The sequence below is a fragment of the Symphalangus syndactylus genome, chromosome 11 (genome assembly GCF_028878055.3).
Source record: "Symphalangus syndactylus isolate Jambi chromosome 11, NHGRI_mSymSyn1-v2.1_pri, whole genome shotgun sequence".
Taxonomy (NCBI): domain Eukaryota; kingdom Metazoa; phylum Chordata; class Mammalia; order Primates; family Hylobatidae; genus Symphalangus; species Symphalangus syndactylus.
This window is the reverse complement of record NC_072433.2, coordinates 68,177,778-68,204,283: the sequence shown is the minus strand read 5'-3', so window position 1 is coordinate 68,204,283 and position 26,506 is coordinate 68,177,778. Positions and strand designations below refer to the sequence as shown.

At 40.8% G+C, this 26,506-nt stretch overlaps 1 protein-coding gene across 6 annotated transcripts; it reads left to right on the top strand.

The window, feature by feature from the left end:
- The first annotated feature begins 8 nt into the window (after window positions 1-8).
- Window positions 9-26,067, top strand: DHFR (dihydrofolate reductase). Of its 6 annotated transcripts, XM_055298191.2 has the most exons (7): window positions 9-319; window positions 685-734; window positions 2,891-2,996; window positions 14,384-14,510; window positions 18,397-18,512; window positions 23,168-23,253; window positions 23,391-26,067. In XM_055298191.2, exons 1-6 carry the CDS (start codon window positions 9-11, stop codon window positions 23,244-23,246), a joined length of 789 nt encoding a protein of 262 aa, XP_055154166.2. In that variant the 3' UTR covers window positions 23,247-23,253; window positions 23,391-26,067. The 6 variants fall into 6 exon arrangements, 5 of the variants coding, with proteins under 5 accessions (XP_055154166.2, XP_055154165.2, XP_055154167.2 ...); XM_055298190.2 differs by having other exon boundaries at window positions 23,168-26,067; XR_010114262.1 differs by lacking the exon at window positions 18,397-18,512 and having other exon boundaries at window positions 138-319.
- Window positions 26,068-26,506: the final 439 nt, after the last annotated feature.

Here is a 26,506-nt window from a genome sequence, read left to right as displayed (position 1 = left end):
GGGCAAGGATGGCAGCCCGGCGGCAGGGCCCGCCCGGGAGCGCGAGCCCGCGGCCGCAGTTCCCAGGCGCCTGCGGGCGCGAGCACGTCGCGACCTTGCGTGCGCCGGGGCGGGGGGGCGGGGCCTCGCCTGCACAAATAGGGACGAGGGGGCGGGGCGGCCACAATTTCGCGCCAATCTTGACCGCGCGTTCTGCTGTAACAAGCGGGCTCGGAGGTGCTCCCACTGCTGTCATGGTTGGTTCGCTAAACTGCATCGTCGCTGTGTCCCAGAACATGGGCATCGGCAAGAACGGGGACCTGCCCTGGCCACCGCTCAGGTATCTGCCGGTCCGGGGCGATGGGACCCAGACTGGCGCAGGCTGCCCGCGGTCGGGGTACCTGGGTGGGACGCGCCGGGCCGACTCCCGGCGAGAGGATGGGGCCAGACTGGCGGTCTGCGCTGGCAGGAAGGGTGGGCCCGACTGGATTCCCCTTTTCTGCTGCGCGGGAGGCCAAGTTGCTGATTTCTGCCCGTATCCTGCTGCCCGGTGAGGTCTTTGCCCTGCGGCGCCCTCGCCCAGGACAAAGTCCTAGCCCTGGAGAAAACACCTCACCCCTGCCCACAGCGCTCCGTTTGTCAGGTACGTTAGAGCTCGAGCCCAAGGGATAATGTTTCGAGTAACGCTGTTTCTCTAACTTGTAGGAATGAATTCAGATATTTCCAGAAAATGACCACAACCTCTTCAGTAGAAGGTAATGTGGGATTAAGTAGGGTCTTGCTTGATGAAGTGTACCAGTGCAAATGTTAGTTAAATGGAAAGTTTTCCGTCTTAATCTGGGACCTTCTCTCTTATTATGGATCTGTATGATCTGTATGCAGTTCCCAAGATTCATTTACCGTTATTAAAAATTTTTTGTCTTAGAAATTTTGTGTATGTTAACGCACGAGCAGATTATCAGGCATGGGGCAGAATTGGCAACTGGGTGGAGGCTTCGGTGGAGGTTAGCACTCCGAAAGGAAAACAGAGGAGGCCTTTGGAACAGCTGCTGGAAGAGATAAGGCCTGAACGAGGGCAGTGGAGAAGAGAGGGTAAAAATTTTTTAAGGTTACATGACCCTGGATTTTGGAGATCTGGAATTTGAAGATGATGCATCAGGGATGAACGCTCAGGTTTTCAGTTTGAAAGCTGGCGTGATATGTAAAGGAGTGGAGAATAATGTACCATTGTAATGATGAGGTGCCTCTAGGACATCTAGGATAATTTCAGGCACGGGGATCTAGGTGAATTGAACTGTTGGAGGGAAGGGAATAACCAAGGAAAAGAATGTGGGGGTTGAGAGATGCCCCGTTTAAAACCTAAGAGACCTGGATATTTATGGTTGTAAGAGGAGGCATCGCAGAGGACATGGAAACAGTAAGAAAGGAGCAGAGGCTGCATCTCTTTAATGGGACAGATAAAAGGCATTTGGGTTTGACACTTAGGTCACTGGTAGAGATGATGACAAGAGCCCATAGCTAAAGAATTGATAAAAGCCAGTCTTAAAAATCCCGATATAGTCTGGTAATGTTAATGTTTCTTTGGTTCAGATAGCTGACTCTCAAAGTCATTTTCCTAAGAAATTGAACCAAAAGTGGACGCTATATGTAAAAAGTTTTTATAGAAGCGTTAAAAGAGTAGGATAGAGACATAATTAAACATGTTTTAAGGTAATTGAGTGGAACATTAAGCAGCTATTTTTAAAAGTATGATTTAATATCAATCTACAAAGTACAAATATAATACAATTGTATCAAACAGTTTTGACAGTACTGATTAGAGGCTGAACTTTATTCTAAGTCTTTTAATTCCCACAACAACCCTAGAAGCAGGAACTATTGTTATCTCTATTTTACAGATAAAGAAAGTAAACCACAAGGGGTTAACACGATTTGCCTTGTGGATGACAAAATGCATTCAACTTGAGCACTTTGACTCAGAATCTTTTTTTTTTTTTTTTTTTTGAGACGGAGTCTCGCTCTGTCGCCCAGGCTGGAGTGCAATGGCGCTATCTCGGCTCACTGCAAGCTCCGCCTCCTGGGTTCACACCATTCTTCTGCCTCAGCCTCCTGAGTAGCTGGGACTACAGGCGCCTGCCACCAGGCCTGGCTAATTTTTTGTATTTTTAGTAGAGATGGGGTTTCACCGTGTTAGCCAGGATGGTCTCGATCTCCTGACCTCGTGATCTGCCCACCTCGGCCTCCCCAGAATCTTTACTCTTTACTATGTTATACACAATTGCAAAAGATTAAAACTAAATATCGGATATAAATTGGATAATGCCAAAGGGAAAAATAGTTATATTTAGGTAATAAGTGATAAGTATGAATTTTGGTAAGACTTTTAAGTTCAATTTTTTTAAAGGAGATCCACTAAATGTCAAGATGTCCGTCATATCTACGCACATACCTATGCAAAGTCCTCACTTAGTGTCATCTGTGAGTTCTTGGAAATTGTGACTTTAAGTGAAACAATGTATAGCAAAACCAATTTTACCATAGGCTACTGGATGTACACAAGAGTTCCTAGGGCATATTGCTGGTCACAAAAACATAACCAAACTTCTAAATGAAGGCCAAAAACACTTCTAATATAAAACACTGAAGTAAATATGAGCTATACATACATTTAAGAATAATAATGTGCATGTCTTTGGGATGTGGAAGGAAACTGGAATACCTGGAGAAACCCCATGCAGAAATGAGAAAAGCATGCAGACTCCACACAGATGGTGGCCCTGGACAGAAATTGATTATTTTTCTCATCAATGTTAGAGGAAAACGATGTTATCCAAGGACCTGTTGTATATAAATATATGAAAATATATGTGTATTCCCAAAATATACTTAGGCTTTCTTTGTGATTTTATAGGTAAACAGAATCTGGTGATTATGGGTAAGAAGACCTGGTTCTCCATTCCTGAGAAGAATCGACCTTTAAAGGGTAGAATTAATTTAGTTCTCAGCAGAGAACTCAAGTAAGTACCTTAACATAAATTCACCACAAGAAAATCATGTCTCATAGTGGAGATCAGTATATGATAAAATGAAATTGTATAAAAGCTATTGATGAAGCTGCTTAATATCACAAAGGTGATTATAGAAAATTAATAAGCAGTTATTTATACTACATGACAATAACTTATTCTGCTACCTGAGTAATTGATTTCATCACCTTGAAAAGTTACATTAAACATTAAATAGCTCACTGTGGTATCAGATTTGCAAGTTATCTTGAACCATCATTCAGTAGGCCCAAATATAAATTATACAGTGTAATCAATAACTTGTAGTTTCAATAAAGTCAAAATAACTATTTTTTGGGACTTGCTAAAATTAAGTGATGATCCCCTTTCTGGACCCAACCCTAAATGCAATAAAATGTGAATTTTAGGATGGGCCGAAATGGGTCATAATCTTCTGCTCTATTATTCCTAGTTAACCACAATACCCAATAATATTTTGTACTTAACATTCATTACCTAGTGTCTGAAGGTAAAACATTTCAAGGTATTGAAATGGTTCTAGAGATCCTGGAGAGAGGCAGGTATCTCCAGTTAGCCTCTGCTAAGAATTTTCCTGTCCTCCAACCCAGGGTTGGAGTCAGTAGTTCATGAAGCCTGGATATACCCTGGTGACTGGAGAGTGGGAGGAGTAATCATATTAAGACTGCCCAGGAAGTCAACTCCAATGGCTTGGGAGGTTGAGGGGTGGCCAGAATTGGACCTGTGTTAATCCATTCTCATGTTGCTATAAAGAACTGCCCCAAGACTGGGCAATTTATACAGGAAAGAGGTTTAATTGACTCACAGTTCCTCATGGCTGGGGAGGCTACAGGAAATTTAAAATCATGGTGGAAGGGGAAGCAAACGCATCCTTCATCACATGGTGGCAGGAAGGAGAAGTGCCAAGCAAAGGGGGAAAGGCTCCTTATAAAACCATCAGATCTCATGAGAACTTAACTCTCACGAGAACATCATGGGGGAAACCACCCCCCATAATTCATTTATTGCCACCTGGTATCACCCTTGACATGTGGGGATTATTAAAATTCAAGGAGAGATTTTGGTGGGGACACAGCCACAGCCAAACCATATCAGGACCTAAGGGGAAAGTCTGGGATCTGGCATGTTAATCATTCTTAGCCTAATAATATAATCACCAAAAAAAATGCAGTATCCTAGGGCACTACTTGCTTGGGAACAGTGGTCATGGTATTCTTTTCCCATGTGTATTGGTGAAGATTCAACCAAAGAAGCAGAACCAGTAGTAGATAGATATAGGTATATTAGAGTTTTATTGCGAGGAATTGGCTTACACAATTATGGGGGCTGGGTACGTGAGTCCAAAAATCTGTAAAGCAGGCCATCAGAAAGGGCAAGCTGGAATTCTCCAGCAGGGGCTGAAGCGGTACAGGTGAAATTTCTTCAGAAAAGCCTCAACTCTACTCTTAAAGCCTTTAAACTGATTGAATCAGCCCACTCAGATTAAAGTCTGACTGGGCACAGTGGCTAACCCCTGCAATCCCAGCACTTTGGAAGGCCAAGGCAGGTGGATCACTTGAGCTCAGGAGTTTGAGACCAACCATGCAACATAATGAAACCCCGTCTCTACAAACAAATTAGCCAGGCATGGTGGCGTGTACCTGTAGTTCCCAGGAGGCAGAGGTTGCAGTGAGCCAAAATAGTGCCACTGCACTCCAGCCTAGGCAACAGAGTGAGACCCTGTCTCAAAAAAAAAAAAAAAAAAAACTGAATTGTAATCACATCTACAAAATGCCTTCAAAGCAACACCTAGATACAGTATCTGAATAACCAAGGACTATATCCTAGCCAAGTTAACACTATGGGAAGGAAAGAACTACGCAGCTATATAGGCTAAGGGGATTCAGGCTTACATAGATTTTCTCCCGTTCTTCCTAGAATGGCATAGGTAAAAACCGAGAAGAAAGTGTATAGAATATTTGCATTGATTGCCTCTGGGTGATGGGGCAGATTTGTTGATGTGCATCTTGCCACCTGCTTCCATCTTCATGCTGTTCTGTTCTTCTGGTTGCTAGGATGCTCTGATTATCTCTTTCCTTAGTAGATTTCAAATTCACAGACTATATCACCATTCCAAGAAACTCTTTAGTGATATTTTTGAATACTACTCAAGTTTGTTTATGGCTAGCTTGAGCTCAAATAGAAAGAAATCTCAGTGGGGGAGATGTTCACTTGAGCCAGCATTTCTCCTCAAATATGATGAGTGTAATTTTTTTTTACGACCTCCCTGTGATACGTGTAATTGGGTTTGGTTGCTTCTTGTGTATTTATATATAACATATGTTGGTGTCTTGTGCTTTTTTTTTTTAAGGCTAAGAAAATTTAAAGTCTTTGTTATCAAGCATGCCAGGGAAATAGTGATACCAGTTAGTAAAAAATGTTAGAGCTCTTTTTTGTTGTTGTTGCTCTTCCTCCCACTTCCTTACTTTTTGGTCAGTCCCACACATATAGTGAGCACCTGCTGAGTGCCAGGCACCACAGGGTCTTGAATAAGAGGGCAGAGATTTATACATGGAAATCGCTTGCTTATGCCAACTCTAAAGATACTTCATTTTTCACCCCTCTCCCCCAGTGTAAGAAGAAACTGAATCCTCAAAGTGATCACAAAATTTTCTACCAAACACAAGTTATTTAGGGTAAATATTTCCTTAGTAAGGTATTGAGGGAAAATGCTTTTCCAAAGTTGTCTAGACAATCAAGTTGTGGCTTTAAAAGAACTTGAGGTGAGATGGGTGGGAATGGCCACTGATGAGTACAGAATTTTTTTTTTTTTTTGGTGTGATGGAAATGTTCTAGAAGTAGATAGGAGTGATGCTTGCTCAACTCTGAATCTACTAAATGTCACTGAACTATACAGTTTAAAAGGGTGAATGTTATGGTGTGTGATTTATATCAATAACGTGGCTTTTAAAAGTCTTTGGAACCAGCCGGGCACGGTGGCTTACACCTGTAATCCCAGCACTTTGGGAGGCCAAGGTGGGCAGATCACGAGGTCAGGTGTTCGAGACCAGCTGGGCCAACATAGCAAAACCCCGTCTCTACTAAAAATACAAAAATTAGCCAGGTGTGGTGGCAAGTGCCTGTAATCCCAGCTACTCGGGAAGGTGAGGCAGGGGAAGCTCTTGAACCAGGAGGCAGAAGTTGCAGTGAGCTGAGACTATACCACTGCACTCCAGCCTGGGCAACAGAGCAAGACTCCGTCTCAAAAAAAAAAACAAAAAAAAAAACTCGTTGGAACCAAAAATTAAACAAGTTTTACTGTAATGCTATAGTAGCGTAGACACCATCTTTAGAAAATCCAAAATTGCCTCCATTATATAAGATTTAAATAGTCTCCCATCCATGAAAGTTAACTTAATTTCATGTTATAATTTTTTACAATCTCACTATCGGAGTCTCCACAGTGATTAAAACTTCTTGAAGGTGCAGTTCTCTCTCCCCCTACCACTCACACACTTGGAGTAGCAAACACTGACCTGGTTTCTGATATCTACTATGGCACCTAATAACTTTGTGACTTTAGGCAGGTTATAAGTAAGCCTTGTTGAACCTCTTTCCTTACATATTAAATGAGATGAATAATGACAACTTTTTTGGGTGATTTTGAAGACTCACTGAAATTTTGTATGTAAAGTTTCTGGCACACAGAAGGGTATAGATATCAGTTCCTACCCCCACCCCCACAAACTTGCTACTTTCTATCTTATAGAACATACACATTAATGTAATATTAATGAAATCACGGCGAACAGACTCATGATCTCATTTTCACCTTAACATATTACTTTGTTCTTGTTTCCCTCAATCTTGAGACAAAAAAGCCACTGCCACCTAAATCAACCCTCATCTCCCCTGACTTGATTCTGGATTCCTTTTTTTTTCTATCTTCACCTTGCTCTGCTGTCCCAACCTTTGATTATTATCAAAGGCAAAATAAAAATGTTGAGATGAATCTCTAAATTTAACATTTTGTTTGGGAAGAAAAAAATTGCAGTTTAGGGCATACATGCACACAAGTGGCCTTTCATATGTCTGAAGAACAAAGGGAAGGTTAGAGGTTTTATTTAAAAGGAGAAATGTTACTGCTGTTTGAGAAAGTTCATTGGCACTACTAAGGTTTGGGGGAGCTAGCAAGCTCTGACTGGCGAGCAGTGAGTGGTGGGCAAAATCAGTTCTAAAGTTGCAGCAAGTTATCTCAGAAGCTATAGATAAAACTGGTTTCAGGTTACAACAAGCAGTTCCAGCAGTCGGGCTCACAGGGAATTACATTCTTGGAGCAATGTTTTATACCCTGAGTGCTTTTTTTCCCTGGCCCCTCAACTCTGATTTAGTTGGGTATGACAAGAATGACCCACTGTCACCCAGGCCAAAGGGCAGTGGTGTGATCTCGGCTCACTGCATCCTCCACCTCCCTGGCTCAAGCAATTCTCCTGCCTCAGCCTCCCAAGTAGCTGGGATAACAGGCATGTGCCACCAAGCCTAGCTAATTTTTGTGTTTTTTAGTAGAGGTGGTGTTTCTCCATGTTGGCCAGGCTGGTCTCGAACTTCTGACCTCAGGTGATCTGCCCACCTCAGCCTCCCAAAGTGCTGAGATTACAGGCGTGAGCTACCGCGTTTGGCCTACCCTGTTTTAAACCTCACCACAGTTTACTTTTCTTATACCCTCAACTTCCTCAGAGCTTTCTTGTATTAAATAACTTTAGTATGATTAAAATAAAATTCTGTACTACACTTCGATTGTAGTCTGTCATGCCTGTGCCTTTGCACATGTTTTTATCTCCTTTGACACTCAGTTAAGGAATCATGCCCTGAGGAGTATTCTCCCTCATCACCCCGGCCTTGCGTTCCTGTATAGCGTCCTCTGCATGTCTTCATTTTATGTCCTTTTATACATTATAGGCACTGCTGAGATATTTCTGACTGCCATAACAATCTCTTTGAGTGCAGGGACTGCATATTTTATCTCTATCCCCAGAATCTAGCATAACCCCTAGCAAAGTAGGGATTCGGAAATCACAGAATGAATAGTACATAGGTGATTTATAAAAATAGAACCATCCCACATAGTACCACTTTGTAACCCACCTCTTTTTCCCTCAATATATTAGAAAATAAAGTCCTGTAAATATTTTTAGTGGCTGCATTGTATTCCATTATGAGGCTGGATCATACCCAATTTTTAATATGAGCATACCTCAGAGACACTGCAGGTTCAGTTCCAGACCACTGCAATAAATAAAGCAAATATCACAATATAGGTAGTCGCATGAATTTTTTCTCAGTGCATGTAAGTTATATTTACACTATACTGATAGTCTAATAGATGTGCAATAGTATTATATCTTTAAAAAATGTATGTACCTTAGTTAAAATATGACTGGAAAATGCTAACAATCATCCGAGCCTTCAATAGGTCATGATCTCACTATGGAGTGTCTTGCCTTGATATTGACGGTTGCTGACTGATAAAGGTGATGGTTGCTGAAGGCTGGGGTGGCTGTGGCAATTTCTTAAAACAACAATGAAGTTTGCCACATTGATAGACTCTTCCTTTCATGAAAGATTTTTCTGGAGCATGTGATGCTATTTTATAGGATTTTACCCACAACAGAATTTCTTTCAAAATGGGAATCAATCCTCTCAAACCTTGCTGTTGCTTTATTAACTTAGTTTGCGTAGTATTCTAAATCTTTTGTGGTCAACGATGTTCACAGCATCTTCACCGGGAGTAGATTTCATCTCAAGAAGCCAGTTTCTTTGCTCATCTGTAAGAAGTAACTCCTTATCCATTGACATTTTATCATGAGATTCCAGCAATTCCATTCCATCTTCAGGCTCCACTTTTTTTTTTTTTTTGAGACGGAGTCTCGCCTGTGGCCCAGGCTGGAGTGCAGTGGCGCGATCTCGGCTCACTGCAAGCTCCGCCTCCCGGGTTCACACCGTTCTCCTGCCTCAGCCTCCCTAGTAGCTGAGACTACAGGTGCCCGCCACCACGCCCAGCTAGTTTTCTGTATTTTTTAGTAGAAACGGGGTCTCACCATGTTAGCCAGGATGGTCTCTATCTCCTGACCTCGTGATACATCCACCTCGGCCTCCCAAAGTGCTGGGATTACAGGCATTAGCCACCACGCCCGGCCCAGGCTCCACTTCTAATTCTAGTTCTCTTGCCATTTTCACCACACCTGCAGTTATTTCCACCCCTGAAGTCTTAAACCCCTCAAAGCCATCGTGAGGGTTGGAATCAACTAACTCCAAACTCCTGTTAATGTTGATATTTTGATCTCCTATGAATCATGAATGTTGTTAATGCCATCTAGAATAGTGAATCCTTTTTAGAAGGTTTTCCATTTACTTTGCCCAGATCCATCAGAGGAATGACTGACTATTGCAGCTACGGCCTTACAAAATGTATTTCTTAAATAGTAAGACTTGAAAGTCAAAATTACTCCTTGATCCATGGGCTGCAGAATGAGCAAGAATATTTTAAAGGAATCTTCCTTCCTGAGAAGTAGGTCTCAACAGTAGGCTTTAAATATTTAGTGAACCATGCTATAAACAGATGTGCTGTCATCCAAGCTTCATTGTTCCATTTCTAATACACAGGCAGAGTAGATTTAGCATAATTCTTAAAGGCCCTGGGATTTTCAGAATGGTAAATGAGCATTGGCTTCCACTAAAAGTCATCAGCTTGCATTAGCCCCTAACAAGAGAATCAGCCTGTTCTTTGAAACTTTGAAACTAGGCATTGACTTCTCCTTTATAGCTATGAAGTCCTAGATGGCATCTTCCTTGAATGGCCGGCTATTTTGTCTCCACTGAAAATCTGTTTTTAGTGTAGCCATCTGCATCAATCATCTTAGCCAGATCTTCTGGATAAACTTGCTGCAGCTTCTGCATTAGCACTTGCTGCCTCACCTTGCACTTTTTTCTTCTGGAGACAGCTTTTTCCTTAAACATCATGAACCAAACCCTGCTAGCTTCAAACTTTTCTTCTATAGCTTTCTCACCTCTCTCAGCCTTTATACAGAATTAAAGAAGGTTAAAGCCTTGTTCTAGATTGGGCTTTGGCATAAGGTACAGTGGCTGGTTTGATCTGTCCAGACCACTCAGCTTTCTCTACATCAGCAATAAGGTCGTTTGCTTTCTTTTTTTTGTTTTTGTTTTTGTTTGAGACGGAGTCTGGCTCTGTCGCCCAGGCTAGAGAGTGCAGTGGCGTGATCTCGGCTCACTGCAAGCTCCGCCTCCTGGGTTCACGCCATTCTCCTGCCTCAGCCCCCCAAGTAGCTGGGACTACAGGTGCCTGCCACCATGCCCGGCCAACTTTTTTGTATTTTTAGTAGAGACAGGGTTTCACTGTGTTATCCAGGATGGTCTCGATCTCCTGACCTCGTGATCCGCCCACCTCGGCCTCTCAAAGTTCTGGGATTACAGGCGTGAGCCACCATGCCTTGCCAGGCTGTTTGCTTTCTTACCATTCACATTTTCACTGGAATAGCACTTCTAATTTCCTTCAAGAGCTTTTCTTTTGTATTTACAACTTGGCTGTTAGATGCAAGAGGCATGGCTTTTGGCCTGTGTTGGCTTTGATATGCCTCCTTCACTAAGCATAATCGTTTCTAGCTTTTGATTTTACATGAGAAATATGCGACTCTTCCTTTCACTCGTATGCTTGGAGGCCATTGTAGGGTTATTAATTGGCCTCATTTCATTATTGTTGTGTCTCAGGGAATTGGAAGGCCAGAAAAGGGGGAGAGAAACAGGAATAGCCAGTTAGTGGAGCTGTCAGAACACATAACATGTATCGATTCACCATCTTAAAAGGGCATGATTTATGGCACCCCATAACAGTTACTTGCAACAGTAACAGCAAGATCCCCAAAACATATTATAATAATGAAAAAGCCTGAAATATCGTGAAAATTACCAAAAGGTAACAGAGATACAAAGTGAACACATGCTGTTGGGAAAACTTCACCAATAGACCTGCTCAGTGCAGGGTTGGCACAAACCTTCAATTTGTAAAAAAGAAAAACACCATAATATCTGTGAAGCACAGTAAAATGAGGTATGGCTTAGTATTTTTAAAGTATTTTTAAAGGCTCAGTATGAAGGGTCTTAAATTGAGGATGTATTTTTGCGTTCTGGTTAAGACACTATTCTGTTTCGGGGTTTTTTGTTTTTAAGTGGTTTCCCAACACTCCTCGGGGAAATTGAGCAAGAATTCCATCGGCAGTCCTCACATCAGGAACAGTGAAAAAGGATAATGTTTATATGGCACCCGGGATAATCAGATAAGGCCAGAGGACAAGAGTCAGAGGGTTCTGCCTAATCTAAGCCCCACCATCCTGATGTTTAAGGGCCCCTGAATCAGAGGACCCTGTAGCCCACAGGCACCAACTGAAGTCTTTTGTCCATGTAACAAATTGCAGCTCAAGTTTCGAAGTCAGATCTGCTGGAGTTCAACTCCCAGGTCCATCATTTCCCGGCTGTGTGACCAGTAGTTTCTTAACCATTTAGCCTCAGTTTCCTCATCTATAAAAAGGAATGATAGTACCACGTACAATTGCCAGTTAAATGCAGTGTGTACATTATCTCATTTAGTCTTCATACAAACCCTCAAGACTCAATCACAAAGAAATGTCCACACATTTCTTAACAAAGAATACATATGCTACTACATACCAACTCTCCTTTGTCAGGGAATCCAATCTAGATTGGTTTAAAATAATTATAGGAAAGAAATTCAGCAGTGAAATATGTGACTATATTGGATGCTTGCTATTTGTCATTTACTGTATTTCTAGCACTTGTGCCGTGTAAGGGCTGATGAACTCAAACAGTAGCTCAGCTTTTTGCATGTTCTTTTTTACAAACCACCTGGAGGTCCAGTGTTCCTGTGATACTTACCTCTAAACTGCTAAATAGCCACATTTTACGGAAGCATATTCTTCATACCTTTGCTTTAACTTAAATCTCTAACTTTGCTCTGTATTTAATTTGGGTGTTTTTTGGGGGCGGGGGGAAGTGGAGTTGGTATTTTTTGAGACAGAGTCTCGCTGTCTCACCCAGGCTGGAGTGCAGTAGCACAATCTCAGCTCACTGCAACCTCCATCTCCTGGGTTCAAGCGATTCTCTTGTCTTAGCCTCCCAAGTGCCTGGGATTACAGGCACGCACCACCATGCCCAGCTAATTTTTCTAATTTTAGTAGAGACGGGGTTTCACTGTGTTGGCCAGGCTGGTCTGGAACTCCTGACCTCCTGTGATCCGCCTGTCTCAGCCTCCCAAAGTGCTGGGATTACAGGCGTGAGCCACCACGCCTGGCTAATCTGTTCTTCACTTTCTTTTCCAGACTCACTACAAAAAAGGGCAAGGAAGTCTTCACAGCTGCAATTACTAACACCGTCACAGCTCTGTTTTGGCCATCATCTGTTTATTAACTAAACTCTCTTCTCTCCCAACTCCAAATCTTTGTTTCTTCTAGATTCAGTTCTCTCCCTGAAGAGCCTAATCCAACCTGGTCCCTGCAACTGCCCTGATACCTTAGGAGATACCTGGGCTTGTTTAACTTCTCCCTGGCCACCATGTATTTTTACAGCCTGAGTCAAAGTATATTCTTTGCTCTAACCTAATTCTTTTAAGAATGACAGAGTAAATTTATATTAGGAGGGAGAGGGAGGAGGCAATCGAGAATGAATAGTACCTATTCTTGATTAATCCTTATTATAACTACGAGTTCAAGGGCAATTATATAATCTTGTTAAAGCACCAGGCTAAAAACTTGACATTGAATTGTAATTTCTGTTGTGTATGTAATTACTATGAAAGCCTAGTTCTACCTGTTTCATCATTTATAAAGGGAATTGCAACCCCCACCACGACCAACAAAGTAGTTTCAGAGATTGGGAGGGACTAAGCTAGTTAATGTAAACCAAGCTTGTCCAGCCCACAGCACGCAGGCCTCAGAGTGGCCCAGGATGGCTTTGAATGATGCCCAACACAAATTAGTAAACTTTCTTAAAACATTATGCACAGATTTTTTTTTTTTTTTTTTTTAAGCTCATCAGCTGTTGTTAATGTTTGTGTATTTTATGTGTGGCCCAAGACAATTCTTCTTCCAATGTGGCCAAGAGAAGCCAAAGTATTGGACCACCCCTGAGTAAACACTGAAATTAATTAACTTCTTCCCTTTTGGATTTTAATTACATAAGTAATAATAAGCTCATTTTTTAATACTTCACCCATTCCTGTATTGTTTGAAACATAAATCCTTTCCCCATCCCCAAAGGTAACAACATATTAACAGTCTGAATGTCATTCCAAGCTTTTCTGCAGTCATTCAAACATATCACTCTTTTTCTATTATTTTATCAGGAAAATCTTCACACAGAAAGAACTTTACAGTAAACTCACCACCTAGATCTACCATTAACATTTTACTCTACTAGTTTCACACATTTCATCCATCAATTGGTGTTGTTCATTTTTGCATTTCATAATTAACTGCAGACATTAGTGTATTTCCACCTAAATACTTCATCATTCATACCATTAATGATTCAGTCTTGGCCGGGTACGGTGGCTCACGCCTGTAATCCCAGCACTCTGGGAGGCCGAGGCGGGCAGATCAGCAGGTCAGGAGATTGAGACCATCATGGCTAACGGTGAAAGCCCGTCTCTTCTAAAAATACAAAAAATTAGCCGGGCATGGTGGCGGGCACCTGTAGTCCCAGCTACTCGGGAAGCTAAGGCAGGAGAATGGCATGAACCCAGGAGGTGGAGCTTGCAGTGAGCCGAGATCCCGCCACTGCACTCCACCCTGGGCGACAGAGCGAGACTCTGTCTCATTCATAAATAAGTAAATAAAATGATTCAGTCTTTCTTTACAGTTTTTTTCTGAAATAAATATTACATGAGACACAAGTCTTAAATGTACATTTGCTAAGTTTTGATAAATGTATACACCTGTGTAACCCCAGCCCTATCAAAGATATAGAATATTACCTGTCACCCCCAGAAAGTTCTCTCCTGCCCTGTCCAAGTTAATCTTTATTCCACCCCTCCAGAAATAACTACTATTCTGATGTTTTTCCACCAGAGATATCACAAAATATCACGTGGTTTTATGATTCATTGTGAACCATAGATGTACAAATGTAGGTTGAATGATTGGTCATAGGCCATACTGATGTTAAGTGCTTTCTGTTGAAAGGATTCATATTTATGATGATTTTAGTTCTATAGTCACTGCTTCTTAGTCAGATTATTGACTAGTATGGATGGATTTTACAAACATTTTGTGGAATTCTTTTTTTAACCTTAGGGAACCTCCACAAGGAGCTCATTTTCTTTCCAGAAGTCTAGATGATGCCTTAAAACTTACTGAACAACCAGAATTAGCAAATAAAGTAGACATGGTCTGGATAGTTGGTGGCAGTTCTGTTTATAAGGTAAGTGTAGTTATTGGTAAATAAAAACAAATGTTCTATTCTACTTTCTTTCAGCTTCCTTGCCATTTAAAGGAAGTAGAAGAAACAGGTATAACACATTGTCTGAACCTTTAAAAAATTAAGCCATGAGTACAGGAAGCAGCACATTATCTGTACTGTAAATTATTTGTTGTCAGTTCAAATTATTTGTTGTTTGATACTATACAAACTAAATAGAAATGCAAAAATAAATATTTTAGTCTGTATCAGCCTTTTTTATTTATTCATTTATTTTTGAGATAGGGTCTTGCTTTGTCACCCAGGCTAGCGTGCAGTGGCACTGTCTCACTGCAGCCTCGAGCTCCCAGGCCCAAGCGATCCTCCCACCTTTCCTCCCAAGTAGCTGGGACTATAGGCAAACACCATCGTGCCCGGCTAATTTTTGTATATTTTGTAGAGTCAGGATTTTGCCATGTTGCCCAGGCTGGTCTGGAACTCCTGGGTTCAGGCAATTGACCTCCCAATGTGCTGGGATTACAGGTGTGAACCACCACACCCAGCCTATTTATCTTTTTAATTGGCAAATAATTGCATATATATATATATATATATATATATATGTATTATGTACGACATGTTGTTTTGAAATGTGTATATATTGTAGAATGGCTAAATGGAGCTAATTAACATATGTATTACCCACTTATGTGATAAGAACACTTAAAATCTACTCTCTTAGCAATTTTCAAGAATACATTTGTTATTAACCGTAAAATAATAGATGTACAATAGATCTCTTGAACTTACTCCTCCTATGTAACTGAAATTTTGTATCCTGTGACCAACATCTCCCCAGTACCAGTCTACTTTCAAATCAAAGAATAATTGATGTTTCCAATTTAAAATCCATTCTAAATCTTTTCCTGAGAATTGTACTTGCATTGCACTGGTTTCTACTCCCTGAATGTACCCTAGATACACTGAGTTATCCCTTTGTCTTTCAGGATGAATATATCTCTCACTGAGAAAGGGTTGGGGCTCTCAGTTGATATACACTAACTAGATGTATATGAATTTATTACAAGCAGAAAACTTCTTCAACAAATTTTTTTTTTTTTTTTTTTGAGACGGAGTCTCACTCTGTCAAGACTCGGTCGCCCAGGCTGGAGTGCAGTGACGCGATCTCAGCTCACTGCAAGCTCCACCTGCCGGATTGATGCCATTCTCCTACCTCAGCCTCCCGAGTAGCTGGGACTACATGCGCATGCCACCACACCTGGCTAATTTTTTTTGTATTTTTAGTAGAGACGGGGTTTCACTGTGTTAGCCGGGATGGTCTCAATCTCCTGACCTGCTGATCCACGCACCTCGGCCTCCCAAAGTGTTGGGATTACAGGCATGAGCCACCACGCCCGGCCAATATACCTCTTTTTTAATACCAAATGACTTCCAGCTTTAAAATTTTTGAGCATAACAAATAGAATTCTTTGCCTTTTAAAACACCAATGAAAAATTAACATTTATGAGGAGGAAGAAAAATCTAGTTTCTGCCATGTGGGTGGTCTTATGGTAAGATATATACAGTGAAATTATTTTAGAAAGAAGAGGTAGGCCGATGCCTGTAATCCCAGCACTTTGGGAGGCCAAGGCGGGTGGATTGCTTGAGGTCAGGATCTCTAAACCAGCTTGGCCAAGATGGTGAAACTCCATCTCACCTAAAAATACAAAAATTAGTTACGTGTGAGCACGGGCCCCTGTAGTCCCAGCTACTTGGGAGGCTGAGGTGGGAAAATCACTTGAACACGGGAGGCAGAGGTTGCAGTAAGCTGAGATCGTGCCACTGCACTCCAGCCTCGGTAACAGAGTGAGGCTCTGTCTCCAAAAAAAAAAAAAAAAATCTGTTTCTCGGGCTCCTGTTTCTAGAACCTCTTATTTTCCCCATTTGTAATAGAAGAAAATGGACATTTTTTCCTTGATATTTTTATCCGAGTATGAATTTCTTCTAAGAAAACAAGTTATTTCTTTATTTTGTTCAGTGCCTACCACACTTTGAATGATTCATTACCATAGTCACTTGAAAATGTATTCTTTAAGCAATATAAGTACGTAAATGCATTTATATGATAAATCTACGTATAGATAAATAGGAAGTAGAACCTTCAAATGGCATTTTTACACCTGCCTCACGTCACAACAGCTTGTAGATGTCATTCAGGCTTATCTTCCTATGGGCCAAATTGGACCTCCCAGCCTATTTTTGTAAAGAAAGTTTCAGTGGAACACGGCCCCACCCATTCATTCAGTACTGTCTGTGGCCTGCAAAGGTAGGAAACCCTATGGCCCTCAGAGCTTAAAATATTTACCGTCTCTCCCTTTACAGAAGGTTTGCCTTGTATAATCAACATTTTTTTTTTTTTTTTTTTTTTTGAGACGGAGTTTCGCTCTTTTTGCCCAGGCTGGAGTGCAATGGCACAATCTTGGCTCACCGCAAGGGTTCAAGCGATTCTCCTGCCTCAGCCTCCCAAGTAGCTGGGATTACAGGCATGCGCCACCATGCCCAGCTAATTTTGTATTTTTAGTAGAGATGGGGTTTCTCCATGTTGGTCAGGCTGGTCTCGAACTCCTGACTTCAGGTGATCCACCTGCCTTGGCCTCCCCGAGTGCTGGGATTATAGGTGTGAGCCACTGCACCCGGCTTATAATCAACTTTAATACAGAACTTCACCACCACAGTCAATCTAATAATCCAGACAGCTCCTAAGTGACTAAGGGGCAGGTAACATAGACAGCTTGTGCAGGACAAAGGGATAATTCACGTCCTAGGCAGGACAGAGCAGAACGGCACAAGATTTCTTCACACTACTTAGAACAGCATGTCATTTAAATCCTATGAATTATTTCTGGAATTTTCCAGTTAATATTTTCAGACCACAGTTGGCCACAGATAACGAACTGGAAAGTGAAACTGCAGATAAGGGGGGACTCTGCATTCCACTTTTTAAATTTTTGGTACAGTAAGAATTAGTAGAGAGTAGAGCATCTATTTAGTTGTAGCAAAGATAATAAATGATTTAATATAAAATGATATATTGAAAATAAAAAGTGAAATTTGTTCTGTACCCTTATTTGGAATTTTAAAAATAAACACTTGGATTTGTCTCTGTGTGTGTGTGTGTGTGTGTGTGTGTGTGTATTTTTCTTTTCCATAAGCTATTTGAGATCAAGAATTACTGCTTTCTTAGAATTGCAATTAAGACATACATTTTATGAATGAGAATTTTAATACACTCATTCCAGGGCAACTTTTTCTGTAGGAATTATCAACCATATTTTAGGCAGAGTTAGAAAAGTCATGTGCAATATAAAGCCAAATGTTAATACAATTGTTAGCACCAGGAAGCAGAAAAATTACCTATCTACTAGCATTGTAATTATCTTCCGAGAATTGGAAGCATTATTAAATTTTATGTATATGTATTAAGTATGCTCTTGGGGTTTTCCGTAGTCAAGGTCTCATTAAATTGTACTATCTTATTCATACATGTTTATGTAAATTTTTCTATGGAGAGCAACTAGATAATTTGGGGCTGTTAACTCTAAACAGCCAAAGGGGAAACAATAAAAGAGAATGCTTAAATTAAAAAGTTCTTGTAAGCAAACTGGAGGCCAGACTATATTTAAACTTAGTCTCTCATAATTATTGATAATGGTTAGTGTCATTCTCAATATAACTAAGGCATACTTTGCAGCACCCCAGATGAAAGAATAGGATATTTTAATAATATGCTTTGGCAGTACCAAGCATATTTTTAATACCTAGTATAAACTTAACTAATTAAACATAAATATTAGAGTTTCTTTGTCTTTTGACACACATTAAGAAAATTGATGTTGTTTTATTTCAAAGGAAGCCATGAATTACCCAGGCCATCTTAAACTGTTTGTGACAAGGATCATGCAGGACTTTGAAAGTGACACGTTTTTTCCAGAAATTGATTTGGAGAAATATAAACTTCTGCCAGAGTAAGTATAAGGTTATTAATTAGTGAAGCACTTTGGATTTCCTGCTTAAGACTATAGAAAATAACATGTCTTTTCAGACTACAAATTGGGTTCACTGTGTACTGCCAGGGTGATGGGTGCACCAAAATCTCACAGATCACTACTAAAGAACTTACTCATGTAACCAAATACAACCTGTTCCCCAAAAACCTATGGAAATAATAAATTAAAAAAAAAAAAAAAGGCTTGGCACAGTGACTCATGCCTGTAATCCCAGCACTTTGGGAGGTCGGGGTGGGGTGGGGGGGCGGCAGATCACCTGAGGTCAGGAGTTCAAGACCAGCCTGGCCAACATGGTGAAACCCCGTCTCTACTAAAAATACAACAAATTAGCTGGGCGTGGTGGCACATGCCTGTAATCCCAGCTACTTGGGAGGCTCAGGCAGGAGAACTGCTTGTTCCTGGGAGACAGAGGTTGTAGTGAGCCAAGATCACGCCATTGCACTCCAGCCTGGGCGACAGAGCAAGACTCTCAAAAAACAAACAAAAAAAATATTAAGTATTTTAACCCCTGAGCATGTGATGTCTTTCCCCTTGTTTAGGTCCTATTTCATTCAGCAATGTTTTATACCTTTCAGTGTTAATTTCATTCTTATGTATTCTGTTCCTTTTGATGCTATCGTAAATGGTATTTTCTTTAGTTTCAGACTGTTCATTGCTAGTTACAGAAATGCAAATGATTTTTATTAGTCTTGTATCTTGCAACCTTGCTGAACTCATTTAGTAATTCTGTCAGTAGATTCCTTAGGATTTTCACTATACAGTATAATGTCATCTGCAAATATAGGTTTACTTCTTCCTTTTTAATCTGGATTTTTTCTTTGCCTAATTGCCAGGGCTAGACCTGCCAGTACAGTGTTGACTAGAAGATAGCAAGAGCAGACTTACTTGTCTTGTTCCTAATCTTAGAGTGGAAGCTTTTCTCTCTCATCAAGTGTGATTTAAGCTGTGAGTGCCTTTATCACATTGAGGAAGATCCCTTCTGTTTCTAGTTTATTTAGTATTTTTTATCATGAGAGTATTATACATTTTGTGACATGCTTTTTCTGAGTCTATTGAGATGATCATGTGGTTTTTGTCTTTTATACTAATATTTTAATGTACTATTAATATGGTATATCACATTGATTTTCATGTTAAACTAATGTTTCTGGGATAAATTCTACTTGGTAATGGTATATAATCCTTTTTATATGTTACTGGGCTTAGGTTGCTAGTATTTTGTTGAATGTTTTTGCATTTATATTCAAAAGGGATGATTTATAGTTGTTTTTTTTTTAATGCCTTCCCCTGGTTTTGTTATCAGAATAAAAGTGACCTCATAGAGTGAGTTAGGAGATGCTCTCTTCCCTTCTGTTTTTTTGAAAGAGTTTGTGACAGATTGTTAGTACTTCTTAAATGTCTTAGAAAATTTTAATAGTAAATCGATTGAGATAGGAATATGGAAATGGCTCCAAAGTGGATATTCTAAACAAGGCTATGGGAGAAAGCAAAAAACTCTTCCACTGCAACATTTGATGGTCATTTGTACTTTCAGGCATGTACTAACATAACATCATAACAGCCTCTTTAATGGAATGGAGGGAATTCTCTAACGGGAGACCTAGAGTAAGTCAGTCCTTCATTCTATGGAGAAAAAGGGAACCTGTGAAGATAAAGTGAATGTACTTTGTCCCTGGAAAACAAACATTGCTCAGTTATGGAGCGGCTTTCTCTCCAGATCTCTGTGCGCTGGGGAACTTAGATTTGCTTTCTACTGTCCAAATAGAAACTTTGGTCATTCTCCACCTCCCCTATCCCTTTCCCCACAGCTACTCAGTTTAAGTCCCGTTGTCTCTATGAGTTAACCTCTTGTGGTTATATAGGTTTCTGTTCAAACATAGTCTTTTATTAACACCATTCTTCCTGATTTAAAAAATAGACTAGTAATAGCGAAATACAGATGAGAGAGAGAACTTGTGAGGCAGGAAGAGAATAAAATTAGAATGTAGAAGGAGTCACAAGTGATGGGAGCCAGGGCAGACGGTCATATTAATAAAGTGGTTTTACTTTGTGTCTGCCATCATCCCTGTAGGTCATTGTGCAGTCGATTTTTCAACAGCACTGTGCCAGCCTATCCTCTAGGGCTCTGCTCTCATTCATCTTGCCTAGAAGAAATCTTTCTCAGACTATTTCACACTAGACCCCAACCAAACCAGCAGGCCCAGATGTCTACTTAATGAGCCCCAAACAGGCTTTTACTTCTAGTTAACCATCTTCTGTGTGACCACGTAGGCAAAGAGAAGAGAGATTAAAAGAGGCCTGTGGAGGCAGTAGTTGGCTCCAGAGCTGGGACATATGCCCCTTATCAGTGGACACCTTGAAATAGATTTTGGATGGGCTGATATTTCTTCTTCTGACCCTACAGCTTCTTGTCAGGATGCCGGCATACTCGTCCACATGACTCGGATATCCCTTTGCTCCTGAGCCTGTGCTTCCTGTAGAGTCTTGAGTTTAATTGTGTTTTGGTTTTTTGGTTTTTGAGATGGAGTCTTGCTCCGTTGCTCAGGCTGGAGTGCAGTGGCATGATCTTGGCTCACTGCAACCTCCACCTCCCAGGTTCAGCAATTCTCTTGCCTCAGCCTCCCAAGTAGCTGGGATTACAGGCGCGTGCCACCATGCCCAGCTAATTTTTGTATTTTTAGTAGAGACAGGGTTTCACCATGTTGGCCAGGCTTGTCTTGAACTCCTGACCTCAGATGATCCACCCGCCTCGGCCTCAGCCTCCCAGAGTGCTGGGATTGCAGGTGTGAGCCACCGCATCCGGCCCAGAAACTTCTTGATACGTTGCTTTTGTCTTATGAACTGACAATTTGACACTTGAGAATTTTGCACAAAAAATATATGTAGATGTTACTTTTCATGACTCATTCCAGAGAGACTAAAATTATAATAGAAAATGGTTAATAGAAACATTGCTTCTTCCTCTGAAATATAAATTATTCCAGAAAGTATCTTTTTCTTTTCCCTATAATTTTGTTACATTGTATGTTTTTTTCTACCAAAAATGCATAATCTCTAATTAGTCAGCAAAGGTTAATGTCTATTATTACTCAGCAATGTATTGAATATCATGAGACTTAAAAGTTTACTGTGTTGTCCCTGCCTACAGTGAGTTTAAAAAATAGAGAAATGAGGCAGGCGGATCACGAGGTCAGGAGATCGAGAACATCCTGGCTAACACGGTGAAACCCCGTCTTTACTAAAAATACAAAAAAATTAGCCAGGCGTGGTGGCAGGTGCCTGTAGTCCCAGCTACTCGGGAGGCTGAGGCAGGAGAATGGCATGAACCCAGGAGGCGGAGCTTGCAGTGAGCCGAGATTGAGCCACTGCACTCCAGCCTGGGTGACAGAGTGAGACTCCGTCTCAAAAAAAAAAAAAAAAAAGAGAAATGAAACAAACCAATACTACTAGTAGGCACCATTTATAGAACACTTGATGTGTTAGGCACAATGCTACATTCTTTTCTGGTTTTGGGGGGTGGGGGCGGAGTCCTGCTCTGTCACTGAAGCTGGAGTGCAGTGGCGCCATCTTGGCTCACTGCAACCTCCGCCTCCCAGGTTCAAGCAATTATCCTGCCTCAGCCTCCTGAGTACCTGGGATTACAGGAGCCCACCACCATGCCCGGGTAATTTTTGTATTTTTATTAGAGACAAGGTTTCACCATGTTGGCCAGGCTGGTCTCAAACTCCTGACCTCAAGTGATCCACTCACCTTGGCCTTCCAAAATGCTGGGATTACAGGCGTGAGGCACTGCGCCTGGCCAACAATGCTAAATTTTTTTACAAGGATGAAGACTTTATTAGACAGCCAGGCTCAGAGGCATGTCACACAGCAGAACCAGAGTGAAGCACAATCTGATTCAAGCAGGCGTTCCTGACCACCTGGAGCATACTGGGGTGCAGCCTGCATAGTACTGAAGAAGTAACCAAAGATTGGGGTTCACTGGAGGCTGGAATGGTCAGAAGATTCCTCAGTGGAGAAGCTGGGTTTTGGATGGAAAGCTGGAGAGAACACAGGCTTAAGTGAGAGTTAGGGAACAGGAATAGCAGATCCTAATAAAGGAATTACAATCGGCCACACATTGTGGAATTAGAGTAGTGTGGTGTCCATCAATCAAGCAGAAGCAGAGAACCTGTCACTGTCCAGGGCACATAATTTCAGTTATGTTCTAAACAGTTTCAGATTGTATTTTTGTCTTTTGCTTACACAAGAAATGTGATACCAAATGTAAGTCTTGCAAAAAGTTCTTAAGAAATTTCCTATTAGCTGGGTGATAGAGTGGAAAGATATAAGGGAAACTGCTGACTGGTTTTTGAGAGAATGAGGAATCCAAAGGAAACAAAAAAGGAGAAATTATTTTTTGTTTTCTAACTTTCTATATCGTTTACAGTTTTTTTCTTACCATTTGCATATGTAGTATATTGGCGTGATATTTATCTAACTTGACAGTGGCTTACCATTGTGAAGAAAAAAGAAGGGAAACCTTTTATTTGCTTTATGCACTATTGATGCATTTAAACTGAGAATCAGGGAAGCTATGTTTTTAATGGACAAATAATATTTTTTTCTTGCAGATTCCCAGGTGTTCTCTCTGATGTCCAGGAGGAGAAAGGCATTAAGTACAAATTTGAAGTATATGAGAAGAATGATTAATATGAAGGTGTTTTCTGGTTTAAGTTGTTCCCCCTCCCTCTGAAAAATGTATTTTTACATTAGAAAAGGTCTTTTGTTGACTTTAGATCTATAATTATTTCTAAGCAACTTGTTTTTATTCCCCACTACTCTTGTCTCTATCAGATACCATTTATGAGACATTCTTGCTATAACTAAGTGCTTCTGCAAGACCCCGACTGAGTCCCCAGCACCTGCTACAGTGAGCTGCCATTCCACACCCATCACATGTGGCACTCTTGCCAGTCCTTGACATTGTCAGGCTTTTCACATGTTGGTAATATTAAAGATGAAGATCCACATACCCTTCAACTGAGCAATTTCACTAGTGGAAATACCAAAAGATTCCTACGTGTATATCCAGAGGTTTGTAGATAAAGGTTGCGGCCTTGTTTGTAACAGTGAAAAATTGAAAACAACCTGGAAGTCCAGTGATGGGAAAATGAGTATGTTTCTGTCTTAGATTGGGGAACCCAAAGCAGATTCCAAGACTGAAATTTCAGTGAAAGCAGTTTATTTGCTAGGTCATACCAGAAATCATCAATTGAGGTATGGAGAAACTGAACTGAGAAGGTAAGAAAAGCAGTTTAAAGTCAGCGAGCAGGTTCTCATTGGTAACAAGCTCTATACTGCTGAGATACAGGGAAATGGAGGGGAGAAAGCTAGAGTATTGATCCCCCCCCACTCTCTCCTTGGTTATAAGCTCCCTGTCCTATGTGTGGGCGGAACGTACTCCAGTTGCTCTATAGCAAGTCCCAGGTGTTTGCAGTAAGAAGCTGCTGGCATGCATGGGAACAGTGAATGCCAAACACTTAAAGCAATTCAATGTTTAAATATGTAAGTAAGTTTTTTCTTTTTTTTTTTTTAAGACAGCGTTTCGCTCTTGTTGCCCAGGCTAGCGTGCAATAATGTGACCTCGGCTTACTGCAACCTCTGCCTTCCCAGATTCAAGTGATTCTCCTGCCTTAGGCTCCCAAGTAGCTAGGACCAGATGCGTGCCACCATGCCCGGCTAATTTTTGTATTTTGTATTTTTAGTAGAGATGGGGTTTCTCCATGTTGGTCAGGCTGGTCTCGAACTCGTCACTGCAAGTGATTCGCCCACCTCAGCCTCCCAAAGTGCTGGGATTACAGGCATGAGCCACCACACCCGGCACATCTTCATTCTTTTTATGTAGTAAAAAGTATAAGGCCACACATGGTTTATTTGAAATATTTTGTAATTTAAAAAAATAAAGAAGCAGGAAAGCCAATTCTAAGTTCAAGTGAGGGATGATGGTTGCTTGAACCAAAGGGTTGCATGTAGTAAGAAATTGTGATTTAAGATATATTTTAAAGTAAGTAGCAGGATATTCTGATGGAGTTTGACTTTGGTTTTGGGCCCACGGAGTTTGAGATGCCTTTGAGAAATGAATGAAGTAGAGAGAAAATAAAAGAAAAACTGGCCAGGCACAGTGGCTCACACCTGTAATCCCAGCACTTTGGGAGGCTAAGGCAGGCAGATCACTTGAGACCAGCTTGGGCAACATGGCAAAGCCCCATCTCTACAAAAAAAACACGAAAATTAGCTGGGCATTGTGGCACACACCTGTATTCCCATCTACTCAGAGAGCTGAGATGGAAGAATCAATTGAGCCCACGAGTTCAAGGCTGCAGTGAGTCGTGATTGTGCCACTGCACTCCAGCCTGGGTGACAGAAGAGACCTTGTCTCGAAAAGGAATCTGAAAACAATGGAACCATGCCTTCAGAATTCTAGAAAGTTATTTTCAACTGATAAATCTATATTCACCCAAATAATCAAGGGTGAAGGTAAAATAATACATTTTTAGACAAGCAAAGACTCAGGGGTTACCTCCATGTACCCTTTTTAGGGAAGCTGTTGGAGAAAATACTCCAGCAAAATGAAGGAGTTCGCAAACCAGAGAATGACATGGATCCAGCAAATAGGATCCAACACAGGCAATATTCCAGCTATGGAGCTAGCTTTAAAAAGAAACAGTAAAAATATTAATAGGTTAGCTGGGTGGAATGGCCAATGCCTGTAGTCCCAGCTACTCAGGAGGCTCAGCAGCAGGATGGCTTGATTCCAAGAGTTCCAGACCAGCCTGGCCACCTTAGTGAAATCCCTTCTCTTAATAACTTATTGCCAGATTTGGGGCATTTGGAAAGAAGTTCATTGAATATAAAGCAAAAGTAAAAAAAAAAAAAAGGCAAAGGGTTGGTTAGGCAATCATTAATTCTAGGGCAGAAAGAAGTACAGGATAGGAAGAGCATAATACACTGTTTTTCTCAACAAGGAGCAGTATGTACACAGTCATAATGATGTGGTGACTGCTTAGCCCCTAAATATGGTAACCACTGTGGGACAATATGGGAGGAAAAGTGAAGATTGTGATGGTGTAAGAGCTAAATCCTCATCTGTCATATCCAGAAATCACTATATAATAATGAAGAAATGACTAAGTAGTTATGTGAGGAAAAAAACAACATTGCTAAAAGAGTTAAAAGTCATTGCTCTGGAGAATTAGGAGGGATGGGGCAGGGGACTGTTAGGATGCATTATAAACTGAAAAGCCTTTTTAAAATTGTATGTATTAATATATGCATTCACTTGAAAAACTAAAAAAAAAATAATAAGGAAAAACTAAGAGAATGAAAAGTATTTGCCTCTGGAAAGAACAACTGGCAGGACTGTTGTTTTCATTGTAAGACTTTTGGAGCCATTTTATTGTACTTAACCATTTTCATCTATTTCTTTAATAAGAACAATTCTATCTTAATAAAGAGTTACACTTGTTCATAAGTGCTGGCCTCCTGTTGTTCTTTGTACACCCCACACAAAATTTCAAAGAAACTTTGATGGCAATATATCTCCATGGTCAGCTTAAAAATAGAGAAAGGAAAACATAGAATTAGCCAAGAGTCACACAAAACAAAGATCAGTTGTTAGGAAACAGTCAAAATCAAGTCTCACTTTTTCCAGATTAGCTTATGGAACAGCACTGTAAGGTGGTAACTTGGGGCAAACATGTAAATGATAAAACATATGTTTTAAATATTCAGGTTAGCACGTTATGTTTCTGTGAGATTAAAATTGGGTGTGACATACCCACTTCCTTAAAGGCAATGTTTCTCAAAATGTTGTATCTGCTATTCTTGAATCAGGGATGGGTCCCAGAATCTGCCTTTTAAACATCTCAGATAATCTGAAGCCTGCTTAAGTTTGTAAGGCACTGCTTTTG

Excerpts from the sequence above, each read along its gene's own strand:
- DHFR (XM_055298191.2), top strand. The coding sequence starts at position 9 with ATGGCAGCCCGGCGGCAGGGCCCGCCCGGGAGCGCGAGCCCGCGGCCG. Across the intron at positions 2,997-14,383 it reads GTTCTCAGCAGAGAACTCAA|GGAACCTCCACAAGGAGCTC; the intron begins GTAAGTACCTTA and ends TTTTAACCTTAG. Across the intron at positions 14,511-18,396 it reads GTGGCAGTTCTGTTTATAAG|GAAGCCATGAATTACCCAGG; the intron begins GTAAGTGTAGTT and ends TTTATTTCAAAG.